At 42.1% G+C, this 18,835-nt stretch overlaps 1 protein-coding gene and 1 long non-coding RNA gene across 7 annotated transcripts; one reads left to right on the top strand and one right to left on the bottom strand.

The window, feature by feature from the left end:
- The first annotated feature begins 604 nt into the window (after positions 1 to 604).
- Positions 605 to 18,804, top strand: ccdc88aa (coiled-coil and HOOK domain protein 88a). 6 transcript variants are annotated; one of them, XM_088373839.1, is made up of 30 exons: positions 605 to 950; positions 1,025 to 1,116; positions 3,030 to 3,135; positions 4,054 to 4,123; positions 4,342 to 4,400; positions 4,533 to 4,616; positions 4,743 to 4,883; positions 5,087 to 5,265; positions 6,382 to 6,463; positions 6,555 to 6,713; positions 6,972 to 7,118; positions 7,208 to 7,352; positions 7,521 to 8,147; positions 8,217 to 8,422; positions 8,507 to 8,701; positions 9,054 to 9,184; positions 9,251 to 9,392; positions 9,461 to 9,634; positions 9,742 to 9,903; positions 10,004 to 10,281; positions 10,575 to 10,718; positions 10,811 to 10,997; positions 11,097 to 11,242; positions 11,425 to 11,517; positions 11,598 to 11,797; positions 11,975 to 12,055; positions 12,306 to 12,542; positions 12,740 to 12,802; positions 15,375 to 15,440; positions 16,707 to 18,804. In XM_088373839.1, the coding sequence occupies exons 1-30, from the start codon at positions 888 to 890 to the stop codon at positions 17,723 to 17,725; spliced, it is 5,478 nt and encodes a 1,825-aa protein (XP_088229965.1). In that variant the 5' UTR covers positions 605 to 887; the 3' UTR covers positions 17,726 to 18,804. The 6 variants fall into 6 exon arrangements, 4 of the variants coding, with proteins under 4 accessions (XP_088229965.1, XP_088229966.1, XP_088229967.1 ...); XR_015858031.1 differs by lacking the exon at positions 15,375 to 15,440 and having other exon boundaries at positions 12,740 to 14,680; positions 16,707 to 16,831; XR_015858032.1 differs by lacking the exon at positions 16,707 to 18,804 and having other exon boundaries at positions 12,740 to 14,680.
- LOC148399059 (uncharacterized) lies at positions 9,694 to 16,031 on the bottom strand. The gene is made up of 5 exons (XR_015858033.1): positions 15,867 to 16,031; positions 11,121 to 11,183; positions 10,585 to 10,715; positions 10,110 to 10,270; positions 9,694 to 9,855 (listed from the first exon to the last, which is right to left on the bottom strand). It is a non-coding gene; the product is annotated as an uncharacterized LOC148399059 (long non-coding RNA).
- Positions 18,805 to 18,835: the final 31 nt, after the last annotated feature.

The following is an 18,835-nucleotide window of genomic DNA, read 5'->3' as shown; positions in this document are numbered from 1 at the left end:
TTTTAGCTTTGTCACCAATAACACATTTGGTTTTGTTGTTTTTCTGTTAACCTTCAGCATAATTTGACTAGCATCCTTGAGAATGAGCATCGAGAAGTGGCTGTGATTTGTGCCACTTGACGTGGAGTTCCCGGTCCTCAACACGTGGTGGCAGTCTTGGGGCACTAGAGGTGTCCCGGTCCAGTGCCAATATATAGGTCAATATTCACGTATGGGACGCTGTTTACGTTTTTAGGACAAATAAATAAATAACAAATTCAAAGAATGAGTGAAATGCATCAAATGTGATCTGTGAAACAGTACAAGTGGGCATAAAAAATTAAAACAACCAAAATAGATGTCAAAAAAGCACGATCCTGACTATTAAGATAAATTCGCTAACCTGTAGTGCAGTGCTGTATTGAGAGCAATATCTGAATGTGGAGGAATGTTTGTTGAGTCTGCATGGTAGATTGTGGGAAATGATACCCCAGATTAACATTTTTGCTGCTGTTGATGTTGATGTTGATGCTGGCGCTAACTGAGCAGACCTTCAGGAATTATCACCAGTCAGAGGGTGAGCAGGAGGGGAGGGAGCTACACAATCACCAGTCTGAGGGAGAGCAGGAGGGGAGGGAGCTACACAAGCCTTTGCAACATTTGGATCAGTGGAGGATGCTTGGTATTGTATCTGAACTGTTTGCTGAAGACAACGGCCGATGTCATTGCTGAAGATGTTGGGGAGAGAAAGAATCAGGTGAACAGGAAGGCATCGTCTACAATCTTTAAAAAAAAAAAAAAAAAAATTGGGATAGTTCACTTGTAAGACTGACTGCCTTATGCCTCAAGGAAGTTAGACAAGTTGGGATTTTACAGTGGATGTACTTCTGACAAACCTTTGGGTGAAGATGGAAAGCGTTTTTTTCCAGCCCATCCTGGATAAGTTCATGATGAGCCCACTTGTCACCTGGGTATGTAATTTCAAATAAGTGACTGATGATGGATTTTGATTGACTTGACTGATGATATAGCCGCTTCTCTGCAGGTGAGGACTTTTGCATCTCACGACGAAGGCCGGCATGCGGATTTCAATGAATTGTTGGATGGAGTCTTTTTGAATGAAGTTATGAGCCAAATGTAAGTAATGTTTTGTGTTCACTTTTTAAATGAATGAATGGTACTATAAAACAATGTTTGAATTTGGGGGTGTGGTGTTAGTTGACATTTCTGCATACCAGTAGAACACTTTTGGCAAACTAGTGGGACAACTACATAATACTAGTGAGGCAAATCTATGCACTAGTTGACAACTGCATGCTACTACGACTGCCTTGGGATGTTAAGAATACTCAGTTAATTGTCAATTAATCGATCATCAAATAATCAATGATTATTTTGATCATCGATTCATCACTTAGAGCACAACTGTCAAACTCAAACTTCTTATCAATTCAGTCTCGCCGCATCATCTCATGTGGCCGATGAAAGTAAATAATGTTTTTCAACTTGCATGATCCTTGCTAATGTCTGTACCAACATTTTAAATTGGCAAGTGTAATAAACAAGACTATAGGAAACCATAACTGGCTCAGGAAAGAAATGAATTTGACCCCCCTCATTTAGAGCCATCCTGTCCAAATCCTCCGACTTCAGACACACATAAGTAAATATTCTCTGATTTCTGTAATCCTCATAAAAGCAGAATGATAACCAGGATCAACAGTTCTTACTAATTGTTTTAATCAAAAGTGATGTGTACTAGTAGCACATTAATGTCCACAATATTGCACAATTTTGCTTCACTTAGTAACATGTGGTTGTCCTACTATTAATGTGCCAAAGTTGACCTGTGAGTGTGCAGTAGCGGGGAAAAAAACTTTATCAGTACGACTAACTCGTTCAGTTTGTGCACCTTAGTCTTTTGACCAGTGCATTGATTTGCTTCTACTGCTGTTATTCATCAAGTTTAGATAAAATCCTGCCAAAACAGATGAGACATCATAAATTTTGTTGGGATGCTAGTTAAAGGATTATGATTTGAGCACCGTATGTTCAAAGGGAATTATCCCCACCCTCAAAAAACTGTTGTTTAGTTATAGCAAGTGACATACTGGATGCTTGATTCATGAAGGGTAAAATAGACAACCTAGGAGCGTTATGGAAAGCTTCTATTGTCCACAATTAAGATACAATTCTTCATTTATTCATTTTATCAACCAGTGTCATAATAACCAGTTCTTTATGAGTACCAGCGCTTGAGTGGTATAGCAGGGGAGGGGGCAGAGGCGGGATAATCTCTTGGATTGGGAGAGCCTCCGGGATTAAAACTGTGTTGCTGGTGTTTAGTGGCATTTGGACACAGATGGGAGGGAGGAGCGAGGGGGTCACACAGAAATGGGGCAATAAAAAATGGGCGGGGACAGGATGACTGAACAGTGTGATGATGGAGCAGCTGACGGCATTTTTTGTATTGTGTGTGTTGAGTGTTAAATTTGCATCAGCATTATTGTTTATTTAGGAGGAAATGCAAGCAAACATTTGGAAACTATTGTTGAACATGATTTGCCATGATGCTATATTTGTGATTTTTTTCTTTACTTTGTAAATTATTTGGGTATTTCTGTCAGAGGTCATTGTTATGCATTGACAATTTTTTTTGTCCTCAATCTGGCTGGGGTTTCAGTTTTCACACAATTTCTTAATAAGTTAATTTCAAAGTTAAGTTAAAACGCTAATATTCTAACAGAACTGCAAGAATTTGACTGAAGACAGCGGATGGATGGATGGATGGATGGATGGATGGATGGATGGATGGATGGATGGATGGATGGATGGATGGATGGATGGATGGATGGATGGATGGATGGATGGATGGATGGATGGATGGATGGATGGATGGATGGATGGATGGATGGATGGATGGATGGATGGATGGATGGATGGATGGATGGATGGATGGATGGATGGATGGATGGATGGACGGACGGACAGAAGATGATTGATGCATAAATTGACAGATTGAAGATTTCTTCTGTCATTTTCCACATCAGACATCCTCCAGCTGCACCTCGAACTGCAACCAAAATGAGCAAGGATCCAAGTCAGCGAGTCCAGAACTTGACCTTTCTTGTTCAGCAAATCAAAGCATATTATCTGGTGAGTGAGTTTTCCCTGCATCCATCCAAGATACATGCTGCTAAACCCTTTCACAACATCGGATTATGAAATGGGAACATTTGCTTTGGATTTTTCAATTGCACCTCATGTTTGCACACACGCACCGAATATATAACACGTGCAAACTTGACAACTTGATCTGACTCATTTCCTCATAGATCGAGCTCTGTCTTAAGATGCATGCCCTTAATATCGCCCTTCTCGACATCTGTGCAATCAGCACAAGATCAGTTGGAACGCAAGCGCCAAAGCTGCAGTCTGAGCCCCGTTAGAGTTTTAGAGTCACACATTTCAAGCACGAGATGCTGTGGCACACGCCACTGCAAATGAGGCTTGGACTTTCCTCCTCTGTCAAATTAATTAACCGCAGTTTGCAATGTCTTCCATTCAAATCTGTCGAGATTACAAGAATGTCATTTTCAAGCAGATTGGAGCATTTCAATTTTTTTAATTAAGTTCTTTTCTGCTGCAGCACTTTCAACAACTTGTCTAATTACAGATTTATTTCTGCTCAACTGATACAGATACTCATTCCTGATACATTTGTACTACTAACATATATGAATATTACATCTATATTTCAGTGCTTACGGTTGTAGGGTAAAGAAAATTATGTAGGACAGTTTATTTCTTTTTTAAGCGGTTCTGTTCAGGCTGGGTTTAGCTATTCTTATCCTATAATGTTAATAAAGATGCTTTACTCCATTTGGATTAACAGAAACATTATTAGTTCATTATGGAAAAATGGAAAGAACATTGTATTCAATATTTTTTCTAATACATTAATACAGACTGACATACTCTATGAGCATTCATATCTACAGTATGTTTAGCCGTAAGTAAATATTCTATCTTTATCCTTCCGTTCATCTATTTGGTTTGCATTTTATTTTACAGGAAAACCTGAGACAGTTGATTCTGATTCCTCTTCCAAATGTGCTGCAGCTTTCGAGAACTCCTCACACTGGTATGTCATCCATCATTTTTACAGTGTTTTTATTTTCACAGACTCGAAGGTGAGCTGGAGGCAATCCTAGCTAACTTTGTGTGAAGAAGAAAAAAATGAAACATCTCAAATCAAATTTGGCACAAAACCTATTTGCAAATACTGAATGTCTTTTGTGACACCAGTCCTAGATCTTTTCTTTATTTCATTATTACCTATTTTATCTGTTCTTGGAACAGAGCAAAATCTGGTGGAAATGAAGAAACTATTGTTGTTGCTCCTGGGATGTGCTGTTCAGGTAAACATTCAACTGGTATCTAATACTATGTACCATACCGCCATATGTTTTATGACAATATAGTTGGCAAAATATTCCCTTATCACATTACCTGAAGTGGAAAGCAAGAACTATTTTATGTTTCATTTTCAGTGTGAGAAGAAAGAGAAGTACATTGAAATAATCCAGGCGCTTGACTTTGACACAAAAGCAGCAATAGCTGTGCACATTCAAGAGGTAACTATATGATTTTGTAAATAATATATTTGTATTGAGATCAAGAGCACTTTTGCAAAAGGAACCTAACAAGAAATACACAGATAATTGATAATGTCTAAATTATCAAACCAACATATTCTCCAGCTGACCCACAGTCAAGACAACCTGCTCGACCTACATTGGTTGGAGTGCAGTAACATGCCCGCCGATGAGCTGGAGGTTGTAGCAAAGACCATAGCTGCCAATCTTCAGCACTTGCTGGACCAGAGAGACTCCCATCTGGAGGTAAGGCATGATACGATTTGGAAATGTTGTAAAATAGCTGAGAATATCAAATATGTAAATGTACTTGGACTGTGAATTGTAAATGGTTGTAAATAAAATAAAAATACAACCATTGTCAGCAAAGAAAAGTATGAATGAAAGTGTTAGGACCCATTTTGAACAATCAGTCAATCAAATAACATGACATGTTTTTGTTTCTTAAGACAATAGCAGAGCTAACACAAGAAAGGGAAGGTGTGGTTCGTGTGCTTTGTAGCTCATCCGGCCCGCAGTCGGCCGTCTATCCTGCCATCATGCAACAACAGCAGGCCGGAACTCAGCAACACTTGGTGGTGGAACTTGCAGACTCAAAAGCCAAGATTAGACGACTCAGACACGAGCTGTGAGTACGACCGACGACAATGTGCGGGCGAACTACACTAGATATTTTCATACCTACACAATTTCTTTTGATACGAACTAGAAATTCTGATAGAATGTAAAAATCAAGGTAAAATTAAGAAATAGATTAGCGGTGTCGGGTGGAATCCTGAAATCTACAAAATCATCCCATTTCAGAAGTCCCCCAAAATGGCAAGTTTGTTCAACCATTAGGATTGAATCGTGAAAAAGAGCAAGCCACTTTCAACACTTTGAATTGGTCAATAATACGTAAAAGTAACACGAACATATCTTGACTAACCAGATTTTTGAAAAAATCCAAAATTGACCAAAACGTGACTTGTAAGATTTTGGCCCAACACCAGCAAATACAATATTTTTCTTTTCTTTTGTGACTTTTTTAAAGTTGTATGATTTCTTCCTTTTGGGGTCAATTTCAATTTTGAGCATCCATTTGAATCATATCAAGTTTATAGCTTCATAAAATTTTTACTATTGTATACCATTAAAAAACAAGACCTACTATATACAGAAGTAGAAATACAGAATTTGTAAAAATAAAATGAAATAATGTGTCTTTTGCATGGAACATTTGTTTCTGTGAGGTACTTAAATGTAAGCTGTCCTCTGGATTCCCTCCAGTAGTGTCTGAATGATGTTACGACAGGATCAGAGATGCCCTGGGGAGTTTGGCCCACATTAATGCCTGGCTGGCAATTTCAGTGGTTGCACTATACCCCTGACCCACATTGACTTTGTGCTCGTGCCACTCATGTACGCACATGCATACTAACCCCGATCTGAAGACCCTCTAATAGCAATGTTGCTGATAATCGCCCTCTCGCGTATTATCCTTGCTTGCAGGGTTAGTTGGACAGTCCCTTAAAGAAACACATTTAACCATTAATGTGTTTATTTATTTCCCTTTTTTTCAATGGCCCTTGAACCAGTTATTTCATCTAAGCAGGCGCGCTTTTGAAATTCAGTTTGCCATTTTCAGCTGATGCAGAACAAAATGTTTCGTGTCAACCATGCCTTGATAACCCATAAAATGTGATCATTATGGCAAAAAAGATGTTTTGCAAATTGTGTCTCTGCACTGTGCCCCTTCCTTCAGAGAAGAGAAGAGTGAACAATTGCTGGACAACAGACACGACCTGGAGAACATGGAGGCAGAGCTCAAGAGGATCCAGCAGGAGGTTTGAAAAGACGATAAATTGACAGTAACACATAAGCATTCTCTATTTTTTTTACATTCACTTGCTGATTCTGCGTGAATTTTTTTATCAGAACTTGAAGCTTCTTGTCGATGCCCGAGCAGCCCGTGCCTACCGCGATGAGCTGGATGCTCTGAGAGAGCGTGCGCTCAAAGCTGATAAGCTGGAGTGTGAGGTCGGACGCTACAGGGAGCAAATGCACAAGATGGAATTTTACAAGGCCAAAGTGGAGGTTAAAGCAACAATGAATACCTTTTTTCACATAAACAAACACACACTGCTCTAATGATTACTTGATTATTAAAATAGTTGTCAATTAATCAGATAATTGATTAGTTGTCAATTGATTCGACAGCTCTATAATTGTCACAGATGTTTTTTGCGTATGCTCATCTGTAATACCATACACTTACTTGGAAATGGGAATGTATTTTATTATGGTTGATGTCATATCAGTGTTACGCAAATGTTTTTCCTGGGTTTACTTCAGGAGCTCAAGGAGGATATCAGAGTGCTGCAGGAAACCAAAGAGGTACTAGAAGATCAGTTGGCAGGCTGGAGGGCACGCTCGGATCAAATCCACCAACTGGAGAAACACAGCCTGCTACTGAAGGCCCGCATACATGACATGGAACAAGTAATTGACATTTTAAACGTCGTAAAAAGCAGTGGCGGAGATATTGATTTCAGTATCTTCAACTTACCAATCGTGCATGCTCACTTTAGGGAAGAGATGCAGATCGTAAATGCATTGAGGAGCTGCAGGATGAAAATTTGACTCTGTGTTTAGCACAGAGGAGGAGCATGGAGGAGTCCCAGCACTTGGGATGGGAGTTAGAACAACTTTCCAAAAGCACCGACAGCTCCCAGGGTAAGAGCCGGCCTAATAACATGAGAATCGCTTTTCACTATGATGCGGCGACACTCACAATATAAGACATGTTTGAAATCAATAAATGAACCATAATCCATATTTCCCATCAAATAAATGTCATGGTCTTGCTGTCGACATTCATCACTTCTCTGTGTTCGTCCAAAGGACAAGAGACTTTAAGTGAGGAGGTGAATGAGAGAATCCGAAGTCGGCTGTTGAAGTTGGAGAAGGAGAACCAAAGTCTCCTGAAGACTATTGAGGAGCTCAGACATGCCTGTCTTCACCACAACACGCATTCCGACAAACGCAGCCACCACAGCGAGAAGGATCGTGTCCGGCAGGTGGTCTGTTGTGCCGAAAAGTGGACCTCAGATGAAAACAAATCATTGACTTTCTGCTCACGTGAGCAAAACTGCAGAAATGCATCCAACCTTGGTACAATAAAAGACATTTTTGATACAGATGCTGAAGATCAAACACCAGAGCAAGACCATGTGGGCCTTTGCCAATTAGCTAATACAGTCAGTCATATTCAGGAGAAAGGAAAGTTAGAGGACAACAGCGGAGGGCATTTTAAAGCAGCTGATTTGGAAGAAAATATTTCAAATAGTGCCCATTATGCTGTTGGATCACATAATGGTTCAAGAAGCAGCAGTTCCAGCCATGACGGGATTTTCATTGGCCAGCCAACACGCTTTACCAACGCCAACAAGCACACGCAGCATCTGGAGGCCAAATGCAAGGCATTGGACTCCATTAATCAACAACTTCAAACTTCCCTTGGTAACACAGGTATGTTTTGTAAGTGGGGAAGGTCACATTTTGTTAGGAGACACTTCTAAAAAAAATCTTCCTTTTTAGAGCGAAAAGTCCACCGATTGGAGACTGAGGTTCAAGAACTGGAGGCAGACAACCAAAGCCTCCAGGCCACATTAGAGGAACTCCGGATTACTGCACGCCGTCTGGACCAAGTGGAAACAGAGAAGCAGAGTTTGGAACAAGAAACAGCAGCATTGGAAAAGGTTAAGAGACAACTAGAAAAGGAGACTCGACGATTGCGCCAGCAGGTAAGTGCAAGGTTGCCAGATTTTGAGTACTGTTTTCATCATGGCTGAAACCAAAAGTAACAGTTGTTACGTTTTCCACGTCAGGCTGAAATTCAAGAAGCCAACTTAGATAGCAGTAATGTCTGCATGGCGAGCCTGGAAAGAGAGATGCGCTGTCTGGTGAAGGAGGTGGAGGAGTTGAGGGAGACAGCTGAAAGGTTCAAAGGGCTGGAGAGAGACAACAGAGAACTGGCCAAGCAAGCTGCGATTGACCAAAGGACCTTGGACACCCTTAGAAAGGTCATAAGGAGACTAAAGAATCTATTTGCTCTGACATTGTCTCAAAATATTTATTTTTTTTCACTTAACGCTGTTGTACATGTACAATCTTTATTATAAAAATGTTATATCAAAACCTTGCAGAACCTTAAATCACATTTTACATTTAATTAAAAATAATTCACAATGCATATCTTACTGCAATATTTGCAATTAAAATGGGCTACTACAGAATCCATGGACACCGTTTTTTTTTTTTTTGGTAGATAATTTATTTTAAAAAATATATTTCTTTCAAAGTTATAACGCTCATTGATTTGCAGTATACGCATTTTTTTTTGTCAACTAATCCTGACTTGTTGACTCTTTTTAGGAACTTGTCAGTGAGAAACTGAAGACCCGGCAGAAAGAGGATGAACTAGAGCGCCTGTCCCATGAGCACGAGATAAGAATTCTCAACAGAGAGAATAAACAATCTGTGGAACTCGACACAGCCGAACGCAGGTCTGCATTGTATTGTTGAGCGTCTAAAAATAAGAATGAAATATTGACATATATTTGTCCATGCAGAAGGTTCAATATGCTGGAGTCAGAGTTGGAGTCATCCATGAAGAAGTGTCTTCAAATTAAAGACGACAAGATGGCTGTGCTGGAGTCCCGTCTACAAGAATCCTCGAACCTTAACGAGCATCTTCGCCACGAGCTCAGAACTGTGAATTACAAATCTCGTTTTGTAGTTTTGTCCAGTTGCAGGTGTTTGAACTCTTTTCTTCCACACAGGTGAAAGTGAGCTATGAGGCCTTGCAGCAAAAGCACGAAGAGGAGGTGACTGAATCATGCACCACCCCTCTGAGAGAGAATGGAAAGGAAATGAGTGAATGGCTGCGTGAAAGCCACGAAGCCACCAAAGAGCTCCTGAATATTAAAGACCGACTGATTGAAGTAGAGAGGAATGTAGGTAGCATTTTATTGCTGAAAACGTTGTCAAAGCAAATAATGACATTTGAATTGAAGCAAATTATGGACCTCGTCAGCTCTTTCAACTCTTCTCCGCTTTCTAGAACGCAACACTGGAGACAGAGCGCCAGGCTACGCAGGCCCATCTGAAGCAGCTGGAGAGTCAGTCTGACAGTCAACAGGCTCAGATCCTCGCCCTGCAGAGGCAAGCTGCCACCCTGCAGGAGAACAACACCACTTTGCAGGCACTCAATGCGGACTTGCAGGTAAAGGGATGGATGAGAAAATTAAGCTGGGTGTGCATTCGCGTGCATAACAACTGTATTTACTTTTTGTTTAAATTAACTAACCGTCTTGCTTTACCAGGTGGAAAAATCTACATTGAACTCCCAGAGTGCTTCCCTGATGGCTCAGAATGCTCAGTTGCAGCAGCAGCAGGTGGGAATAGAAAGCGAGAGGGACAGTGCCATACGTGAACGCGAAGAGCTGCGAGGTGCCCATGAGCAGCTATTACGGGATCACGAGCGTCTGGCGGCTCTCCACGAGCGGCAAGCCGCAGAGTATGAAGTCCTCATGGGGAAACACGGCTGTCTGAAAAATGCCCATCGGACGCTGGAGCTCGAACACCGCACACTGCAAGACAGGTAAGAAAAGCAAATGTGAAAAAGCATAAACATAAATGTTCCTCCCAGGAATCCGTTATTATTAGTAGTAGTATTATTATTACTATTATTATTATTATTATTATTATTATTATTATTATTATTATTATTATTACTACTATTACTATGATTACTATTACTACTATTACTATTACTACTATTACTGTACGACTACTATTATTGTACGATTACTATTATTATTACTATTACTATTACTACTATTACTACTATTATTATTGATTTCTTTCATGTTTGATTTGGCATATTTACTGTAGGTACAACAACCTGTTGCAGCAACGGACCAAATTAGAAGATCTGGAAAAGGCCCTGAAGGACGAGCAGGTGAGAATGAGTCTGGAGAAGGAACATCATAGGACCGCTGCCGCTGAATGTTGCAGGCTTCGGGATGAGAAAGACTGGTGAGGGACGCAAAAGGAGAACAAAGGCACAAACAATTAGGCAAAGGTCAAATGTTTACTGCATAACAATATTGTACCATTCTTTTTCACAGGCTGAACCAAACTTATCGTCAACTTCTGAATGACAATGAGCTGCTGAAAGCAGATCACAAGCAGCTGAAGAGTCAACTAAATGAGAGCAAGCTGGCCCACACCTGGCTGGAGGCCGACTATTCCAAGCTCAAAAAGGAGTACCAACAACTTGATATCACCTCCACAAAACTCACCAACCAGTGCGAGGTGGCTGGCCACTATCTTAAAACACACACACACCTTCTGATGGTTGCAAAAAAAACTTATCTGATTTATTGGATTGGTTTGCGGCAAATGTATTATTAGCTGCTGAGCCAGTTGAAGGGGAACCTGGAGGAGGAGAATCATCATCTTCTGAGTCAAATAGACACACTGATGCTGCAGAACCGGACTCTGTTGGAACAGACAATGGAGAGCAAAGATCTGTTTCACATAGAGGAACGACAATATATGTAAGCAATGGGAACCACTTCCAAACTACATTCAAACTACATAATTAAGCGGAAGAAGACACATTGGTTAAGAGAGAAACACAAATTGAACAGATGGATTTGTTGGAATGCAAGTTCTTGCTTGCTTAAGAGAATAATTTAAAAACTAACAACTTTTGTCAACTCTCTCATTGTTTGTTTAGTGACAAACTTAATGATTTGAGGAGACAGAAGGAGAAGCTCGAGGAGAAGATAATGGACCAGTATAAGTTTTATGAGCCCTCACCTCCTCGCAGGTAAGTTGCTTGACAGGTACATCATATTAAAAAAATAATTTCTTTTAATCAATCCCTTTATAAATGTTATTTTTTAACAGGCGAGGAAACTGGATCACTCTCAAGCTGAAGAAGTTGATCAAATCGAATAGCCGTGAACAGGGACTAGAACATTCACTCACACCGACACACTCGGAGGCTCAGCTCTCATGTCACGATAGCAGCTCCTTCATTAGTTCAGATGGCTCTGCAGGCTCCACCTCCACATCAGTCGGTGACATCATACCATCACAGCCAAGCAGTGAGTATGGGCTTCCTGACTTGAACTTTGGATTTGTGTGTCCAATACCTCATTCTTCATTTTCCTCTGCATGCATCAAAATGTCTCTCATTTGGTCTTGTTTCTCTTCACTCCCTTTTCTCTCACTTTTGCCATCTCACAATTCAATCCATCACATGGATGCTGTCTGTTCAAAAGCCACACTGAAAGTGTTTCCCCATATGAGAAGCAAGCCGAAGAACAAAGATAAGCTGAAGTCTCTCATCCAACGTTCCTTGTGTAAGACAAACTGTGTTTGAGAGTTTGATCTGTTCTTTATAATAGCCTTAATCCAACTACTCATTCAAAAATGGAAAATCTACCACCACTTCATTTATGCTACTCCAATAAATCAGAACATGCAGTACCAATTAAAAGTAATTCTAATTTAATGAGCATGCATAAGATTCAGACTGCATCACATTGGCTCCTCTACATCCTCACCCCTCTCCATCTCCCCACTGTCCTGTTCTCTTGTACAACATTGCAGCCCTGAGCAGCTTGCTGTACACCTCTGCCCCGTTGGAGCAGAAGCAGTTCACATCCAGCTCAGAGGAGTTGGAAGGCTCTGAAGCTGATGTGCAGGACAGGAAAACAATATCGACCTCATTCCTAAGCACATCCATCCTATCCACACGACACTTGCATCCCACCACTGAACCATCCATGCAAGTCCACGCCACAGCCAGTGACACTGATGTCCCAGATGTGTCACAGCTACAGCTAGGTAGCAAGCCATTCATTTCATTTCATTTCACCATGTCTTCATTTGAAATCATTTAACTCATTCACTGCCAGCCCAATTAAAATTGATCTTTGACGTCTATGGCTGTCCGTGGCAGTGAATGAGTTAAGTGTAGATTAGGCTCTTGAATCCATGGAATTTAAATGTACGTCTTTTTATCAAATATTTGTGCTCCACAGACAAGGATTCAAGAGATAGTGCCGCACCATCTGGTTTGGAGGACGACGAGCTGCAGCATCAGGGTAAAGCTTTGTGAATAGCCGTTTAGAGGATTCAGCAAATACAGATGTATTACCCTTGCAGGAATTAGAGTAAATCCATCAAATCGCTATCATGACCTTGTTTCATATTAATCTGCATGCTGACTCAATCCTCCCCCATCAGAGTGAGAACCAGCCGCGGTGAACCGCTGCCTTTCTCCTCTGATCGGGGTTCAAGAGCACTGGAGCCAGCCCTGACTAAGCAGTGCCTCCCCAGTGCTCTCCTCCCGGTTGTACCTACAAAAAAAAGCTTCTTTCTTCTTGAGCAATCTTCTTTGTCCCATGTCAACGCACGACCTGAGGAGACGCTGGATCGATCCATTTCGCCAACTTTGCTGTGCTTCCTATATCGCGAGGCTACAGGGAAGTCAAGCACAGTACCTAGAGGGAACTCACCTGTATTGCAATACCTGTGGAGGGAATGGCTGAAAAAGAAACCCTACTCTACATCGCCTAGGTCCCGGTGCATTCTCGGCCTAGTCACCTAAGCTGGACTAGTGGATGTTAGTATTAGGCGTAAGAATTTGGAACCTGTGCCAATTGGCCATTTAGGGTCCAACATTAACGTGTGTGGTGCAATGTGCTGTTGCATGAGCGAGGCTACACCTCTTAGAAGACTGAGTCTCGATTAAGGTCCTTCCGCTCCCGACCACCACACCCTGCATGCTTTGTCCCTAGTGTCGGAACCCAGGGGGGCCGCATACGTACCCCCTGAGTTGCATTGACCCTTCGTTAACACCGCTAGGTATCCAGGTCAAGCCACTCAGGGCAGAAGAGCTGGGGATCAATCCTCCCCGATCAGAGTGAGAACCAACCGCGGTGAACCGCTGCCTTTCTCCTCTGATCGGGGTTCAAGAGCACTGGAGCCAGCCCTGACTAAGCAGTGCCTCCCCAGTGCTCTCCTCCCGGTTGTACCTACAAAAAAAAGCTTCTTTCTTCTTGAGCAATCTTCTTTGTCCCACGTCAACGCACGACCTGAGGAGACGCTGGATCGATCCATTCCTCCAACTTTGCTGTGCTTCCTACATCGCGAGGCTCCAGGGAAGTCAAGCAGAGTACCTAGAGGGAACTCACCTGTATTGCAATACCTGTGGAGGGAATGGCTGAAAAAGAAACCCTACTCTACATCGCCTAGGTCCCGGTGCATCCTCGGCCTAGTCACCTAAGCTGGACTAGGGGATGTGAGTATTAGGGGTAAGAATTTGGAACCTGTGCCAATTGGCCATTTAGGGTCCAACATTATCGTGTGTGGTGCAATGTGCTGTTGCATGAGCGAGGCTACACCTCGTAGAAGACTGAGCCTCGATTAAGGTCCTTCCGCTCCGGACCACCACACCCTGCGTGCTTTGTCCCTAGAGTCGGAACCCAGGGGGGCCGCATACGTACCCCCTGAGTCGCATTGACCCTTCGTTAACACCGCTAGGTATCCAGGTCAAGCCACTCAGGGCAGAAGAGCTGGGGATCAATCCTCCCCGATCAGAGTGAGAACCAGCCGCGGTGAACCGTTGCCTTTCTCCTCTGATCAGGGTTCAAGAGCACTGGAGCCAGCCCTGACTAAGCAGTGCCTCCCCAGTGCTCTCCTCCCGGTTGTACCTACAAAAAAAAAGCTTCTTTCTTCTTGAGCAATCTTCTTTGTCCCATGTCAACGCACGACCTGAGGAGACGCTGGATCGATCCATTCCTCCAACTTTGCTGTGCTTCCTACATCGCGAGGCTCCAGGGAAGTCAAGCAGAGTACCTAGAGGGAACTCACCTGTATTGCAATACCTGTGGAGGGAATGGCTGAAAAAGAAACCCTACTCTACATCGCCTAGGTCCCGGTGCATCCTCGGCCTAGTCACCTAAGCTGGACTAGGGGATGTGAGTATTAGGAGTAAGAATTTGGAACCTGTGCCAATTGGCCATTAAGGGTCCAACATTAACGTGTGTGGTGCAATGTGCTGTTGCATGAGCGAGGCTACACCTCGTAGAAGACTGAGCCTCGATTAAGGTCCTTCCGCTCCGGACCATCACACCCTGCGTGCTTTGTCCCTAGAGTAGGAACCCAGGGGGGCCGCATACATACCCCCTGAGTCGCATTGACCCTTCGTTAACACCGCTAGGTATCCAGGTCAAGCCACTCAGGGCAGAAGAGCTGGGGATCAATCCACCCCGATCAGAGTGAGAACCAGCCGCGTCGAACCGCTGCCTTTCTCCTCCGATCAGGGTCCAAGAGCACTGGAGCCCCCTGAGCACTCTTACACCATGAGTCACCTTGACCCTTCGTTAACACCGCTAGGTATCCAGGTCAAGACACTCAAGTCAGAAGAGCGCAGGATGAATCCACCCTGATCAGAGTGAGAACCAGCCTACAAAAGGATGCTCCTATATTCTTGAGCAATCTCTTTCGTCCCATTACAACGCATGACCTAAGGGGATGCTGGATTTAATTCCTTTCACTTCCCTGTGCTTCATACACCGCAAGGCCCCAGGGATGGCCAACCTGTTGTTGTTGTTGTTGCCAGAGGGTCACTATTTAAGAAAGTTTCTACACTCACGGTTCCCATTTATTCAGGTTCCTGGTGGCTCCCTCTTGTGGATCCCTTGTGTACTACCTCTCATTCTCCAGTAGTTACTCCAGGTAATTTGGATATACTTTCGAGCGGCCCTGAGCGTAGCTTTATTGGAATTCTGATTATTAGTCAAAACCTATTTTAATATTCTCAACCCTGAGTAGTGTGTCTTCAAATATGGCTGCGTCCTTTGTTCCTGTTGAGTACAAAAGCTGCTTATCCATTTTATACCATTCACTATGTTACTATTGTACTTTTTTTTTAATCCCCTACACTTTTTATCTTATCGATTTTAATGTTCAGCTGTCAATTTTATTTGGTCAATTACTGTTTATTGGTATTATACTATTTTATTTCAAGCATCTGACTATCATTTCATTATTGTACTTCAGTTTTGAAATCTGGGTATCCCTTTGGCAGGGTGTCCCATTTCATGTGATCTACTTGGGAACACTGCAATCTCCACAGCATCTTACATTGGTATTCGCTCTTACCTGAACGTTGTTATTTTGGGTGTCCCTTACACTCACGGTACCATGATTTTTCAAAAATGGTCCGTCCGGTCACCCTCAGGCACCCCGTGGTGGGTATCCCTAGCATTGCGTCCGATTGAATTTAGGTTGGTAGGTTTATTTAGATTTTTTTTGGTAGTTTTTTGGGGGGATTTAATTCAGCTTTCTAGGATTAGGGTTAACCAAAATTAAATTCAAATCGATCATCCCTTATTTGGAATATTATTGTAATAATTGCACATTCACAATATAAGAATACAAGTGACGTGCGGTGAGGTTCATGACTGGGGAGGCACTGACGGCGATTACATAGATTGTGAGCAGACACAGGAGGGGAGGGACGACGCGAACAGAAACCATGGCAACATTAAAACAAGGAAACGAACGGAGACGGATCGTGACAGACGGCAATTAAGTAGAAGACATTTGTGTAAAGAATTAAAGTATTGATCCATCTGTACTTGAGTAAATGTACTGCCTCGGTTTCCTCCACCCTTTAAGTTTAAGATATCAATCAATCAATCAAGATCTCCGTAACTACCCTACTAGAGCAGTAGTATCTGACGATGATGATGATGATGATGATGATGATGATGATGATGATGATGATGATGATGATGATGATGATGATGATGATGATGATGATGACAGAAGTTTATTCATCCCACAGAGGGGAAATTTACTTGTCACAGCAGCGTACAAGAGTGCAAGAATACAAGTGCCAAAATTGTATTCTTGCACAATAATCTCATGACATTGTGCAGATGATGAATATATAAGTGAATATCTCTGTTTAAAAATCTACATTAATTTTCATCCCAGGGCTTAATGTCACGCAGAGTCGAGCCCAAAGTGAGAGCAGCGGTGAGTTCAGCATCAGCCTGGATAATGAGCCCTGGTCAAATGGTAGCAGCCCTGTCCAGCAGCCACTGTCTCGCCACACCTCTGCCTCGTACCATCCGCCAAGGGACACCTCGACACCCCAACGCACACAGCAAACCTCCTCCACAGCGCAAAAACAGAAAGCCTTGACCATCCCTACGGCAAACAGCCAGGAAACAGAGCTCAAACTAATACATCAACAGAAAGAGCCTACACCAAGCCATGATTTCTGGCTCGCACGGGGAACAAAAAGCATCAGAAGGGGTTCTAAAGGAAAACGTCGCTCATCAGATTCAGTGGCCACGTTAAGCACAAATTTAAGATCGAATACTGATTGTACCCAGACTTTAGCTTGTTCACCAGTTACAGTGTTTTATGTTCAGGGTAAGTCGTCCTCTATGTCTGGGTGCCTCAATTGCTTCTCCAATCCGCTGGGAAAAGAAGGCCGACTCAAAGGCTTGTCGAAAAGTCTTCCTCGTGCCAGCAGTGTCATTTCCACAGCTGATGGGTCATCTAGATATCCCAGCATCACCAATGACTGCAGGGTGGTAATGAAGACTGAGACACTTCCTGGTCCCATTTCAGAAAAGCACAATAACCAGAAACAAGAAACAGCAGCAGCATCCAATCAGCAAGTCAGTGAAAGCAGAGCGCCTGAGCTCAGTCCTCCAGTCAAACCTCCAAGAGACCCAACAGTCCTTGTTGCCAAAGACCACTCGAAACCCCCTGTGCAGGAATCAGATTTAAATCCCCCATTTAGTCTTAACTCTGTCTTCTCAAACACAATCTTCAGCGATTCAGAAGGGAGACATATGGATGCTCTTGCGAGGAACAACCAGATGGATATTTCCCTCGACAATTCCACCTGCAAAGCAGAACTGCACTCCAGTGAGCCACAAGTCTTCTCAACACAGATTGCAAACACTCAAAATGGAAAAAGTGAAGAATCACAATCTTGATCATGGTACTGACCTGAGATGAGGAGCATAGAAAGAAGTATATCTGTAGTTAAACATCTTTTGTCACTGCATTAATAACATTACCCATTTGTACAGTATGTACAGATGTTTTAGTGACGTATGTTTATTTCTTTATTACAAGGAATCTGCTTAAATTAATGTCAGTTATATGTTTTCATATTTTATGTATACTTTTACAGGAAATGGGAGGGACAATTGAGTGAACCCTTGGATATAATAACTGGTTGAGCCTCATTTAGCAGCAATAAAGTCAACCAAACACTTTTTTTTAGCTGCAGATGAGCTCAGACAAAGATCAGGAATACACAGCCTAGATTCATTTACTTCTTTCCTCTATGTCCGGTAAATATTTACTTCTTATTTCAAATTCAAAACAAAAAACGTGAGGTGAGAAATAGGGTTGTTTGTGTGGTATCACTCTGGTTCGAATCGGATGTTTTTGTTTTTGTTCATTCTGATTTCACAGCGCAAATATCAGCACAAAAATTCAACACAAAAATTTCATGATCAGTATGTACAGAAATTTAAGAAAGTTCAAAGGGTCAACATGCGTTGTCCTCCCACTGTGGGCAAATACAGAACAGTATGTTATTTTATGTTTGTTTGTTTGTTTGTTTGTTTGTTTGTTTGTTTGTTTGTTTGTTTGTTTGTTTGTTTGTTTGTTTGTTTTGTTTGTTTGTTTGTTTGTTTGTTTGTTTGCAAACGGGTAGGCGGTAAAGCAATTTTTGAGTGGCTATGTTATCTTTTTGCCTACCCCACAAACATTGACCTGCTGAAATGGTATGTCACCTCTGTGAAGTTCTGTGATGCAGCTATTTAGCTTTACTTCACTTTTCAGTCAATCCTTTGTTTTGAATGTTTTTTTTTTTAATTGCCAAAATATTTCTTATCCTGTAGTTGTGCCCTGGTGCTTTTGACTTGTTGTGCCCAGAGTTCTGTCGCTATTCTATTTAAATGTGAACCTGAAAAAAATGTGATATCAGGTGTACATTATATCAACTATACCGAGAGCGAATGGGTTTTTCCCCCTTTAATAAAGATAATATATAAGGAAAATACATTTGCGTCTTATTTTGAAGTTGACTACTT

Source organism: Syngnathus floridae, chromosome 4, assembly GCF_059516105.1.
Source record: "Syngnathus floridae isolate MCC-2025c chromosome 4, RoL_Sflo_1.0, whole genome shotgun sequence".
NCBI lineage: Eukaryota > Metazoa > Chordata > Actinopteri > Syngnathiformes > Syngnathidae > Syngnathus > Syngnathus floridae.
Note: the sequence above shows the minus strand (reverse complement) of the source record. Positions and strands in the feature narration are given on the sequence as shown.